At 38.5% G+C, this 13,709-nt stretch overlaps 2 protein-coding genes across 2 annotated transcripts in view; one reads left to right on the top strand and one right to left on the bottom strand.

The window, feature by feature from the left end:
* The window catches only part of pappa2 (pappalysin 2), a 74,147-nt gene extending 71,833 nt beyond the window's left edge, over window positions 1–2,314 (top strand). The window contains exon 27 of the mRNA XM_035671019.1: window positions 678–2,314. Coding sequence (XP_035526912.1) covers window positions 678–806 — 129 coding nt within the window. The 3' untranslated portion in view covers window positions 807–2,314. The remainder of the gene's footprint in view (window positions 1–677) is intronic.
* Window positions 2,315–4,378: 2,064 nt separating this feature from the next.
* The window catches only part of astn1 (astrotactin 1), a 374,129-nt gene continuing 364,798 nt past the window's right edge, over window positions 4,379–13,709 (bottom strand). The window contains exon 24 of the mRNA XM_035669982.1: window positions 4,379–7,691. Coding sequence (XP_035525875.1) covers window positions 7,454–7,691 — 238 coding nt within the window. The 3' untranslated portion in view covers window positions 4,379–7,453. The remainder of the gene's footprint in view (window positions 7,692–13,709) is intronic.

Below are 13,709 nucleotides of genomic sequence, written 5' to 3'. Positions count from 1 at the left end.
CCCCCACCCCGAAGACCCTCAAGGTTTCTCGCCGTTCAAAGGCCAAGTTGAACTATTTGACATTGTGCTCTTTATCGGCCTCTGGGGGGCCATTGGAGTCCTCTTTGAAACTGTGAGGAAATACAAGTCCACTAAGACCACGCTCGGCTTACTAAGCACTACTTACCTTTCAGCACAAACACAATGTAGAAGCAGGGGCAAAAAGTGTTCACTAGCTGCTAGGTCACTTCAAGCAAATGTATTTTTTATTGTCTGTTTTTGCCATTCAAAGTCGTGCTCTTTGCTACAGTTGAAAGGTAACAACCCTTTTGGGAAGCCTCCTCAACTAGTGCATTTTTCAGTGACTCTGCTTTTACTGAAAGTCCTGATGTAATATTTCCTTTTAGCCTGCTGCTTTTAATCCTTCTTTTCTAGACTTTTGTTCCAGCTATTTGCACTGGAATGGGCCATAGATATGCACAGGACTTTATCAGATTTCATCAAAGACGATCTCAGACTGCCTGATACAGGGAAACCAAGCAAACAGAATGTGCATTTTCACTGTTAAGTCATCCATTAAGAATGACATCTGCACCAGACTGGCCTGAGACACTTCGTTTAAAATCCGGCCGCAGATTGAAAGATCTATAGTGGCTTTGGGAAGCCGAGCCCTGAATGTTGTGCTTGTTTACCATCAGGTCATTCAGTTTGGGGCAGACTGCAACCAGGATGAGTGCACTTGCCGTGATCCGGACGCCGAGGAGAATAAGAGCAAAGCCGTGCGCTTGGAGGGAGGAGGTGGTGGAGCCGGAGGAGGAATGCAGTAAGATGGAGGGATGAAAGAGGCTGAACTTGTGTTTAATAGAGTCAAACCACAAACAATACACCACAACAAACAAACAAGAAATACTCAATTGTTAACATTTGTAATGCAAAGAATGTGATTGAAGTCAGACTTCATACAATAAAAGGCCATTTTAATTTTACATCAGTGATCTTACTGTCAGAAAGCATCACATATGAGTCATGTGGGAATGTGATTCCTTCCTGCACAAATCACAATACACCCACTCGTGAATATTGTATATTGTTTTCTTTTCCTGGTAAGAAATGAAGGGTTATCTTCACTGCTGGATCTGTGTAAGAGCAGAACATTTATATATTTTGCCTAAATGAGAAAACACTGAGGTCTAGTTCAAATAGGATTAAAAAGCAGTATATCCACTCTTGTACAAATGAATCATAATTGGATCAGATCACTATTGTTAATGGATTCAAGTACTTTTCTGGACTTGATTAGTTTTAGGGAAAAAGAAACCAAAAGAGCTGGCTGTGCCTGGAAACTGTCGAGTACACGCACAGACCTTACAGTAAGGGCTACTGCTAACAACTGTGTTTACTGTTAGCATTAGCATTTCATATAATTATTATAAAGTATCAAATTTAAATCATACTCAAGCCAAAAATACAGACTGTTGATTTTTCTTTTGCTCATCAACTCGTCTGATGGCTACTCAAAACCAAATGAGGACTAGTGGGCAAAGGAAAAGACTTGCCTGATTTCTGTTTCACTACACACAGACATTACTGTCCTCACTGCAAACCAAACAATTCCTCTCAAATACAAAAAAGAGATACAGTCTTTATCGTTTGTGCATCACATCCTTCTACAAACACTTCTTTCTGACATGTAGCTGGTTAGGAATGTAAAAGGATACATATCTGTAAAGACTAACATGTATAGACTAATATATTTGGATCTAACATATCTACTAGATCACGTATTAGTCACACAAGTCAACGCTATTTATATCACAGATCCAGTAATACAAACATATATCTGTACCATACAGCATGTGCACAGGGCTTCCCAAATGTCTGTTTTCTGCAAGTGTTCAGTTGTAAAAAACATGTCATACATTCACATACATACAAATATGTCAGATATTTATGATTATAAAGAATCAAATCCAAATCTAAATGTGAAAGTCAGTAACATCAAATACTGACTGTACAATGTGAAAACTATGATGATTATTCTTAAAAGTTATGGATTTCTACTGAAAACAAAGATGCACGTACAATTGTAATGTTGGAGTCGGCAAAGCAGCGGATAAAACAAAATAAAAGCGAATACTTTTGGGAAGCCTGGGCATAACCTCTCCTCAACACAGACCTCAAACCTCTCCTGCTTGTATGTTTGTACATCAGAACGGTTCTGGTATCCATTAGCCAGAAATGATCCAAATGTTGTATCTATAAAAGTGTAATCATGTTCTTTGTGATATTTCAGTACTTTATACTCTATATGAAATAAATAGCAACTTTATATCGACCCTTACAATGTCTTTCTTCATTTGATTTATGTTCACTCACAGGGGATGTGATTTTTGTGGGTTTTGTGAGTTATGCATGTGCAAATTACACGGTAAACGGTTACAAGAAATCGGCTAACTAGATGGTATACGAGCACACACACAATTTTCTGTTTTTGCCTTGATGCCTGTTAATGCTTTCCGATTTCATTACAGGCATAATTGCAAAATAATTTAAAGGTATTCTAATAACCATCTTTCATGCTGTGAGAGATATTTGTATCTCATGACGTATACAGTGGTCAATACTTGCACAGCTTTAAACTTGAATTGACAGAAAAGGTATAAAGATTAAAGGTGCTGTGTGTTATATTTTGCCATTACTGTGTCATGGATTGCTGAATTGCAGATGGCACAAAACAGGATCTATTAACATGTATATTTTATATTGATTGCTTCAGGAACTATAGCAGTTATGTTTATGCATGTGTTTGTAGACCGTTAAATACAGAATCAAATTGTCTTTGAAAGAAGAGACAGAAACCTTATTTCTGTGCTATGAGTCTTCAGGCCCTATCAGCAGATTTCAACACCTTTCTCTGCAGAGGACTACAACAGATCTGCAGCAGTACTATGCTTGACATGATTTGCAAAAAGAGAGCGAATAAACAAGTTTCTCAGATTTCAGTCTGGCTTTATATGCTGAATGTCAGGACAGCCTCCCAGCAAACTGTTACCTTCTGAACTCAGACTAAGTGCAAAATAGTTACCCAGTAATCAGCACTTGTGTCTGAGATCTGTTATCTGTGACTATCTGAAATGTTTTGGATGGATGGAAGTTAACCTTAGTCATATATAAAGATATTAGGTTTGACCATGCAGTAGACTCACTGAAATTCTCCTCAAATTAAAAAGTAGGCCACATTTTTCTGACATGCATCAGAGCAATAATAGAATGCCCTTCCTGGCAACCAGCGGCACAGCTTTTGAGCCAGGCTCAAAGCTGTTCTGTAAGTAACCATGTAGATTTGGAATATGTGATCAATTTATCCAAATCATTCCTGTTTGGAAGTTTGTTCTGATTCTGGAGATGTGAGGACCCGCTGGCTGGGTGGGTTGACTATCATTCTGGGGAGGACACTCTTATCTCGGTTACCCTTTGGTAATTTACTACTGGCTCTGATGTCTCCATAACATTTTGATATAAAAAGCCTTTAAAAGATACTAATTGGTCTCAGGGATGAACTATTATTCTTATTGCTGCAACATTAGCTTGTCTGAAGGTAGTTTTTATTGGACAGTAACAGTGCTGCCTCTGTGCCTCTCTTTATATATACAGCTATCACCACATCGCAATGGGAATCAACAAATACACCTTAATGAAAATAAACAGAGGCAGTGTGGTCTATACTACATTTTGTTTTTAAGTTTTTAATGTACATTACAGATTGGATATCATGCTTATCTTTTGACTGTGTCTCACTGTCAATATTGCCAGCTGAAGTGAGCTGGTGGTGTCAGTAAGAACGCTGCTGTTCCATTTGCGAACTGATCATACTGCGTCCTCCCATCCTCGGGAGGTTGTACCCCTGAGTCGAGCTTGCCAAGTTCGAACTCCCAAGTGCATAATCACCTGAATATCGGAATCGCCGTGTTTTCGTTACCTTAGAGTGAGCTGGGTTTTATCTACATATGCCACAGCTCGCCTTCCATGGAGTCCGCCATGTCGAACCAGAATGTTTCTACAGTAGCTCAGAGTGGACAAACCAAACACTGACTGTGGACATTTTTTGTGAATTTCATGGCCACCGTAGTTTCTTCTACACACTTCACAGCCCCTTCTCACTCCCAGATCATCAAATAGAGACACGAGCGGTGTTCAGTTAGTTGCAATGTGAAACTTCACCACTAGATGCCACTAAATTCTACACACTAATCCTTTAAATAATTCAAGAGCATGGAAAACTAAACAGAGCGCACAAATTAGAAAATACTTCTTCTGATGCCTGTCAGGCTCTGTTAAAGAATATCTAAACAGCCACTTTTCACAATATATTCTTTATTGTTCTTTGAAGTAGCAAAGATCAAAGTGAAAAAGTTTATGATAGCCACATACAGTATAGACAGAATAATCTCATGCAGGTAATAGATGCTTGGTTTGTATCTCTCTAAAAGGTCAACAGGTCTCCTTGATACCTTATTCATTTAATGTTCATTCCCACTTAGCTTGTCACCCTTTTTGTACAGATACATTGACACTGTCGTCTTTTAATCAACCAGTTTCAGATAGTGGATAACATCAGATCAAAGAAAGTCAAACTCTGCTCTTTACAGAACTGCAATCACTGGGATTAATCCAATTGTTTGACTAAAGCTACACAGCAGATATTACAGTACAATATTGTATCTACTAAAGCACACCTAAATGTTGTAAAATATCACCTGTTGTACATTTATATACAGAAGAGAAACACTGTGCTGTGCTATAATGTGATGCATTTATGAAATACTTTGCTGCCTATACAAAAATCTACAAGTGTTCAATTTTAGTATTCACATATGAGATTTGTTAAAAATCAACCACTAATATACATTTGCATTTCTTTGACATCAATCTCCAACATGGCCACTGCACAGCGATAAAATAATGACAAACAGAGGTCAAAGGAAAGTTAAAGTATACTTACGATAAACACACAGTATCCGTGGAAATGTCAGAACAACCTTTCTCAAGACTTGTACATTATTGCATGAAGTTTAATCATACAGAGAAGCAGTCTAAAACATTGAGACACTGTTAATTTTCATTAATTATCACTTTTAATAGCGTCCGTGGTTAGATTGTGGATGATGTGAAAACTGTAGAACAAGAAATAAAAATACTGTCAAATGGTTTGGCAGATTTAATTGAACAGAAAATGAACCCTGTGTACTTCCTCTGTTATTTAGTAAAACTCCTTTATAACAACTTCAGTTATAAATGCAAACTATCAATACTACATTCAGCAGGTTATATCACTAAAACTTCATGATAATGCTATGTACAAAGTTTGTTTTGAATGTCTATACTACCAAAATAACTCTCAGCAGACCATCCTATCTTTCTAAAATCTCTTTAGCTTTCAATGCTTAAATGCTACCTCAACCTTTCTCATCCAAACATGGATAACTGCAAAATACTGACTTTGTTCCCGTTGTCGCTACATTAAATACATTGGACTGCATTAAGACCAAACCAGGTTCCTTAGTACTCGTTTAAGAGGCTGACGTTACTCAAAATATGTCAAAAGAGAAGTGATAGTTGAAAGGTTTTGATAAGATTGGATGTGTAAGCAACTTCACACAATACAGCAGCCAATAGCAAATCACAGCTGAGGAGATACATGGTGTTTTAGCCCATGAAGTGTTCACCTGCTGGGTGTGCTGCAGTTATTCATAATAAATGCGTACGGCAAGCGTCAAAAGCTGTAAAATATGAACCAGTGGCTGGAATGTACCAGTGAAAGTGAAGCTACGATACATTTTAATGGTTAAATCTATACACGGCCCAGAATCTCCTGCATTTTGCATGTAAACTTTACAAGAACAAAGCGCTGACTTTTGGTTAGAAGTCCGGTCTGAGCAGTAACTAACTGTATCCAGGCTGTACTGGCCAAAACTCACAGCTACTATCAGGTTTTTGGCCACTTTTTTGACATCAATAGTTGACCTTTTGTAATTTTTCACCAACATGTCTGAAGATATGACTGAGTTTGGATTTAAACAGGCACAAAGGAGCTGTCCTTTATGTCCCAGATCTGTTCTTTTAGTACCTGACTCAAAACGCTTTCCTCTCTATTACACTATTAAGTTTGTAGATTTTTGCAACAAAGGGTAAAAAAGGTGCTCTATATTATGTATCAAAGTTTTAAAAGATTGTTGGGTCCAACAAAGAAATAAAGTGAAACAAAATGCATGAGATTTTTGTTTCTCTAAGATAATTGCATTTAATGTCATGACTGAATAGAAAACAAAATGTGAAATACCATTTTGATAGTATTCAACTTTTTTCCACATTTTTTTATGCCATTCTGCATGTAAATGATACAAATAGGAAAGAATTGGAGAACTTGAGGGCTGGAGGCGTGCTACAAAAGGTGCTTTTATTTTTCAAAAAGCTCCTACAAATAATGGAACAACAATGATCTCTGACTCATATTCGTTTTCCTTGCTTTATACATTGTTCCGTTCCTGCCTTGCAATATTTCACATTAAATGGCAATTAAAAATATCCAAATTCAGACACATACCAGCTTAACCAAGCAAAACGCTGGAGGTAAACAACAGAGATTCCCACACAATGAATCGACTCGATGCCGACTTGCTCTGTTGTCATGCACACATGGGCAGCAATAACTTTACGAGATTGAGGTGGCTTCAGTTTTGGGAGCAAGGCGCTGCAGTTGCTCTCCCCTGACTGCAAGACCCAGGGCATGATGGGAAACGCCTGGCTGTAGCCTGACCAAAGAGCTGACTGGCTCTTAGTTTTGACCATAAGCAGTAGCAAATCCTAAATTTCATTTTTCATTATATTATTATAGTAATATTGAGTATTTTGTAATATTTAACACTAGATTTAGGCTATTATAGTCTTGTGTTGTGCAAGGTTTAATCTGTTAACAAACATTTCTTGTGTGGTTAATAATGATAACAATAAAGTTAATTTATGTTGAAACATGGTCCACAAACAATGGGTAGCCTACAGAATGACCCAGCAGGATGTAAACATTCCTGTGAAGTCCTGTATATTCATTGAAGGCTTTAGGAAAATGACAGACTTGATCTCAGTTCCAGTTCATCTCCAAAGAGCCTAATTTTATCTTGTGCCAGCAGCTGCTTCACAGTAGTGTTAATGGCGGGATATATATTGCATTTCACAATTTGCCTCTCATTCACCCTCTGCTCTGATAGACTGAGACTTTAAATACATTTACCAATAATGTGGACAAAGCTAAATAGAGTATTTGGTATTTCAAATAAGGTTTAGGAGTTGCTTATGACACCATAAATGCATTTAGCTTAGGGAAACATGTAAAACCTGAATTTGATTTGTTTCTTTGTTGGGTTTGACAAATCCCCAATATTCCCGTACACATCCAAACTCAAAGCTTCAAGTAATTTTACAGCTCCTTAGGCTCGCCGTAGTCATTGTACATGACAGTCAGCGTCTGCTCGTCACAGGCCTTGTGTACGTCCTGGCCCATATTCGACCAGTTCAGCCCGAAGGCCTTGGTGTCAGTGTAACGGCAGGACAGGAACTTGAGGGACATCCTGCGAAGGCCAATCTTCGGCTCCTGAAGAAGACCTTTACACCACGGGGAGAGTTCGTCTAACTGGGAGAGGATCAGGCCGGCCTTCCTGTTGAAACAAAGTGAAAGTGTGTTTTTGTTTGCTTTCAAGACCTTGATAACATGTATGAGTAAGCGTGATAAATGGCACATTTCTCAGTACAGGAGATGGAAAAAATGAAAACAACCTGCAATTTCATCATTGCAAGGATAACAATTGTGTGTGTATGGTCAAGCTCATTATATCTGACGATATTTTTAACCATTATGAATAAAATAATATGCATAAAAATGTATGCCACTGTATGACTGACATCATACACATACATGCATGTTTTATGTGATATCAGAGATATTCAATAATCTCTCTGTGGTTGTGCCTGGGTCAAATAAAGAGCTCAAAAATTGCTTAAAACACAAGTGCAAATTAAGCACAGATTAAATTCAACTGAGTCTGTATTGGCTTGCCTTCAGGTCCCACAAACAGACATTTTGGCCAAATCTAATAGTGTAACCACGCAATAAATGGTCAATATGCTGACTTATGTGTCTCTGACTGAACTTGTGCTTTATGCCATCGACCTGAACCCTGTTTCCCAAAAGTATTCTAAAGCTAAGATGATCTTAGTCCTAGTGTAGGTCAATGGGCTAAGACCACCCTAGCCTGCTTTTGGGAATGAGGGCCCTGGTCTAACCAGGCAACCAATATATGGTGTAAACTGTAGTCTTCCTTAACCATATTCACACATGCACTGCTATCCTTAACTTTTCTAGGCATTACACGGTGGAGCTGTACGTGTGAATGCCAATGACCAAATCAGTTGGACCGGACATTAGATGGACGTTACCCTGCCAGCTCAAAGTCTGTGTAATGTGTCCGATTGAGACCATGTGTGAACAGAGCAGGTGATGGTCCGAAGAAATCACAGTGAGCGAGTGTGTATGTCGACGAACTGTGTTGCTGCGTCATACTCTTTTCTGCTTGCCTGTATATTGCTTTCCATTCTTTCGTTGCGGATACATCCAATTACATTCTCTCCTCCTGCATGGTCTACCCGGGCGCCACCTCTCGTCTAAACCAAACAGACTGTTTTTAGTAGGTGAGAACGTGCCTGATACGATCTCCTGTTGTGTACTACATGTGTGAAACTCTTATTCGGGTGATGTCCAGAGTTCATAACGGTTCTTTAAATCAAATTGCACTGCACCACTGGACTGCCACTGCACCTCTCCTTGTACTGTCACATACGAAGTCAAAGTCATCCAAATACCAAAAAGTAGCAGGCGAAGAAAAAACACATTTCAGGAAAATGTCTCGTTTATCATCTGTTTATCGTGTTGTGTAAATGTATTGCAATAATTGCTACAGCCTACTAATTTCTATCTCCCCAACACTGCCCAACCCTTACATTGGTTGTTTTGCAGTCAGTCAGCAATCAGGAAATGCATTGAACTGTGGGAAACACTTCTTGCCAAGCAGCCAAAGGAAGGTAGAATGTCAACCTTTAGATATACTAGACTGTCTAAAGTCCATAAACCACACTGTGGCTCTGCTGTTGTTTTAGAATGACATCACTGTATGACAGAACCTAAAACCTACGCATCTACCACTGCTTCCTGTCTAAAGGAGCTCACAGGGTAAGGTGCACTGTTACTGACACATTCCAACTTTGACCCAAAGCACACAGTGGCTGCTGATGGTCCGGGTAGGTATGATGGAAGTAAACAGTGGAAAAATGAATGAAGGAATGAATGGCCATGGCAAGTGAAGAGCTGGTCCTTGTGGAAAGGCAGAGGAGAGAGTATGAAATGCTTGAACCTGTCCTTTGGCCAAACCAGGCCAGCTGAAAAATCAGCACCATTAGTAACACGATGCACATAAACACATCTCACAGGAACACTGAGTGCAATAAATAACCATTAAGCCTGATGCAGCCTATTTGGCCCTTGTAGTGAAAAACCCTGTCAAGTGTTTGTCTAAAGTCAGAAAATGGCAGCAGGGGAAGATTTCATTCATTCCACACACACTTTCTCCTCACTGTTCAGCCAAACCAGCACTTCTACAGCACAGTGTCCCCATTCTGCCAAGCCACAAGTCTGCTGGACGCACCAGAGCCACAGCACATTATACTGATGACACATCAGAGCATTCAGGCTTCACATTCAATATGCGTCAGTTAAAGAGAATTAATGACCATATTGATAGACTGAGCAAAGATCATTTTCTCCAAGTGTTTTTACCTATCCGTTGCTCTAAATCTTTAGATTTCCTTTTCACATGCGGACCAGTTTCAGCAGATTACTTCAGCCCGCCTGCAGTGTGCTTTCCCTCCTGTGTGCATCAACTTAATTCAATTTAGAATGCAAAATGTGCAGGTGAAAGCAAACCACAGTGAATTCACAAATATGAAATGTTCCACTCATCATTGTGGGCACTCACCTGGTAGTCATGAGGCAGATCTGATGCTGATCGGATGATGATGATTGACGATGGAGAGGTGAAATCAAAGGTGAAATGGAAAGGGAGATGATGGGAGGGGAAGTAATGGAGTTGATGAAGTTGTTATTCTCACAATGACTGATGATGGTAAAAAGAAATATCATGATAGTGATAATGTCAGATACAGTACATGTATGTATAACGTGTATCAGTGGTGTAATACTTGAGTCTGGTCTCAGTCTCCGGTCTTGAGATGTTTTTTTGTATTGTCTTGGACTTGACCATTGGTCTCGTTTAATATTCTACACACCAGACCTTTAAAAGTCAAACTAACAACCATCACATTTGACTTTTCCTGCTTTTTTCTTCTACAGCAGCCCTCTTGTGTGATTGGTCCACAGCAGCCACTACAGTGACATAGATAAATGTCAACTCAAAGCAACAACAAAAAGCTCACCTAGCACAAGCAGGTACACACCACTGAGCACCTCCGTGCACTGGCTGCCACATTACTGTGAGTTACACAGCTATACAGACCTAAAGGTTGCTAACATTAGCCACCATAAGCTACTGGTCATACCAGACCAAGTAAGGCTGTAGCTCCACAAGTACAGTGTGTTGAATAGATTAGTGGTGTGCTTTATTGCTCATGAATTGAACTTTTCATTTGTAAAATGAAGAATGTGTTTTCTCTTCTTTCAGAAATTACACACGTTCACTTTAAAGGTAGAAATATTCATTTTAGATCAGGTTGTAGGTCTGAATCAATGCCAACACAAAGCGCCAAAAAAAACAGAAGTCACTAGTTGTCCATTACGCAACAGTCAATCAATCATATGTTCAATAGTTTAACTGTAACTGCACTGCAGGATAATAATTGATTCATTTTGTTTCAATTTCCTTTAATGAATTTTTTGTTTTTGTTTGGGAAGTTCAAACAATATTTTTCTAAAGCATTACTGATAACATTTGCACATCACTGACTGCACTCACTCCCAAATAGTCAAATATGGCAGCTTCCAAAATGATGGTGCTGTAGCAGCATCAGCATTTCCCACGCAGGGCTCAATGGTAACGTTAGCATTAATGAATATGCAACATCCACTTAGACCTTCAAAATAAAGCTTGCTGAGAAAGATTTCACATTTTATGAGTTTACTTTTTTTAGTACGTTAGCTATGTATGTCAGTTTTGTTACTCTGTATAAAGAAAAGTCAACGTGACATTTGGTTTCACACAGGACACAAACTGCTCTGTCCTGGGTGAAAGTCCTGCGTTTGTTTGACCTATCCATACACCCCAACTCTTTATACCACGTCACCGCACATCATTATATTACGCTTGAGTGCGTCCAGAAATGACGCTAGAGGGGTACATACAGCAGGATAGTTTGAAGTGTACGGCCACCGACTGAGCTGCCGTATTTGAAAAGTTAGGAGTGAGACTATCACCCCATGGAAACTGACCACACATACACACACAGGCATCTCGCAGTCTGCACTGCGTGTCACGTACTGGACACGCACGCACTAATAAGTAAGTTGACAAGTTCAATTATACATGCAATGCTCAAACACAAGAAAATATATCACAACATTATGTAATAAGTTGCACACGGTCCAGTGTGGGTTGATTTGCAATTTGCTCTGAATCCCAACCTTGGTCCTGGATTAAAGCAACTATTAGGAGTAAGTAAGAACATATGTTTGTTTTACTTGTAACTTCTGTGTTCCAGTCTCTCTCCAGTCTAATATCCTCTACATCCCTTTACAAATCTTTTTTTATTTTTTATTTTGTTGATAAGCTGCAATTCTTTGGCATTTTGAACTTAAAGTTGGCACTGACCAACACATTGTAATAACACAGACACTGTGTGGCCTGCGGCTTCTATAGTATTTCATCTCTAAACATATAGCACATCACCCTATTTCCTGGTATGTGTCAATGTTATTTCTGGAAAATAAATGTATTCTGTGTGCCACAATAGGCCACAAATCCCTTCAAATAGGCTAAATGCTTTCAGTCAAACATATTTCTGCGTTATTTTTGGCATTCCTCTCTAATTTGCAAACCATTTTACATATAGAGACACATGAGAAGCAACATCCTCTTCGCAGTTGCCTGGCTAAGAAGTACTTTGCATATGTTATTGAATTGATTTTGGAATTGGAGTGTATTTTGAACGTTATATGTACATGTGGATGCTCAGCAGGACAACATCCCTATTGCAAATGCATATGGAGAGAGCCATAACAGCAACATCTACAGCCTCAGTTACGTTTTCTGCTCTGGAAACTGCAGTGAAAGAAATAATAATTTTAATGATGTTAGCCTGTCTGCTTGTGTTGGTAGTGGTACTGTGCTGCCATACTGTCATTCATATCATTTTTCTGAAACCTCTTTATGTTCCCAATATTTTGCCACAGATTTCAGTGGTTTGAGGAAATCGGGATATTTATTTGCTTTAAATAAAGGAAAAAAATGTGGTTTGTTATGCTTTCATTTTTTAGAAAAGCAAAGGAACGTTTCACAGGTTCCAAATAGCAACGGTTGTCACCATAAATCCTTGTGCATATAGGAGTGGAAAATGGTTTCCAAGATACAATGTGAGTGCTCCTCAATAAGACTCTCACCCCAAACTTTTGTGTGGTTTTGACTGTGCACATGCAAATAGGCATGTGGATGCATGTGCATGGTCATATGTGATGCATATGTTAGATGTGCTTACATTTGAAGGCACACATTTGCATGGGAAGGTACATAAGCACACACACACTGTTTAAAGTGGCAGTCAAAAAGAACATTTGAAATATAACAAAAACACTCTTATTTACTTGAAAAAATCAGTTGCTTAAAGTACCAGTGTGTAGGATTTACTGGTATCCAGTGGTGAAGTTGCAGATTGCAACCGACTGAATACCGCTTCCCTTCCTAGCACGAAGGAGAAAACTACAGTGGCTGCGAATGTACAGTGTCTGCCCAACTTTAAGGAAAGATTGTGGTTTTGGTTTTATGTAGAAAACATGTCTGGTGTTACTGTTGACTTTATTAACATTTAACTACTATTGAACTATTTCGGCCAAGTACTCGGCTGAAACGAGTATTCGTTACAGATAATGTACTTTTGTACTAAACAAGTAAAATGTGACAATATCTGGACTTGTAAATACCTGGATAGCAACTTCTATTAAGAAAACCTATTCTGTTAATCAATGAAAAAACATTGCTTTAAAAATATTTTTCAAACCAACCTATATCAATTCCAGGCTTAATTGGAATTGGAAATAATTGAAGCCCCGTCCATTCTGAGGATATGAATACAGATCATATAGTTGGTTCAACAGATATGGATACAGATAGGTGTACTCACTCATCCCTAGCAAAATAAATCAAATGTGTTATTAATAAATGTTTTGCAGATGTGTTCAATGTGAACATTTTCCAGGAATTAATCATTAAAATAATTAAATATATATAATAACAGCTTATGCTGATAAAAAACATAATCCAGGTGGCATTGTGTTTCTTTTAAAAATGCACTTGTGTTTGCTACTTAGTTGTATATACTGTGTTCCAAATTATTATGCATATACTGTTTTTGTTCTTTTTTTCCCTAAATAGTCAATATAATTGGCAGTCAATAGGATT

The sequence above is a fragment of the Morone saxatilis genome, unplaced genomic scaffold (genome assembly GCF_004916995.1).
Source record: "Morone saxatilis isolate NCDOM2014 unplaced genomic scaffold, NCSU_SB_2.0 Contig23, whole genome shotgun sequence".
Taxonomy (NCBI): Eukaryota; Metazoa; Chordata; class Actinopteri; family Moronidae; genus Morone; species Morone saxatilis.
Note: the sequence above shows the minus strand (reverse complement) of the source record. Positions and strands in the feature narration are given on the sequence as shown.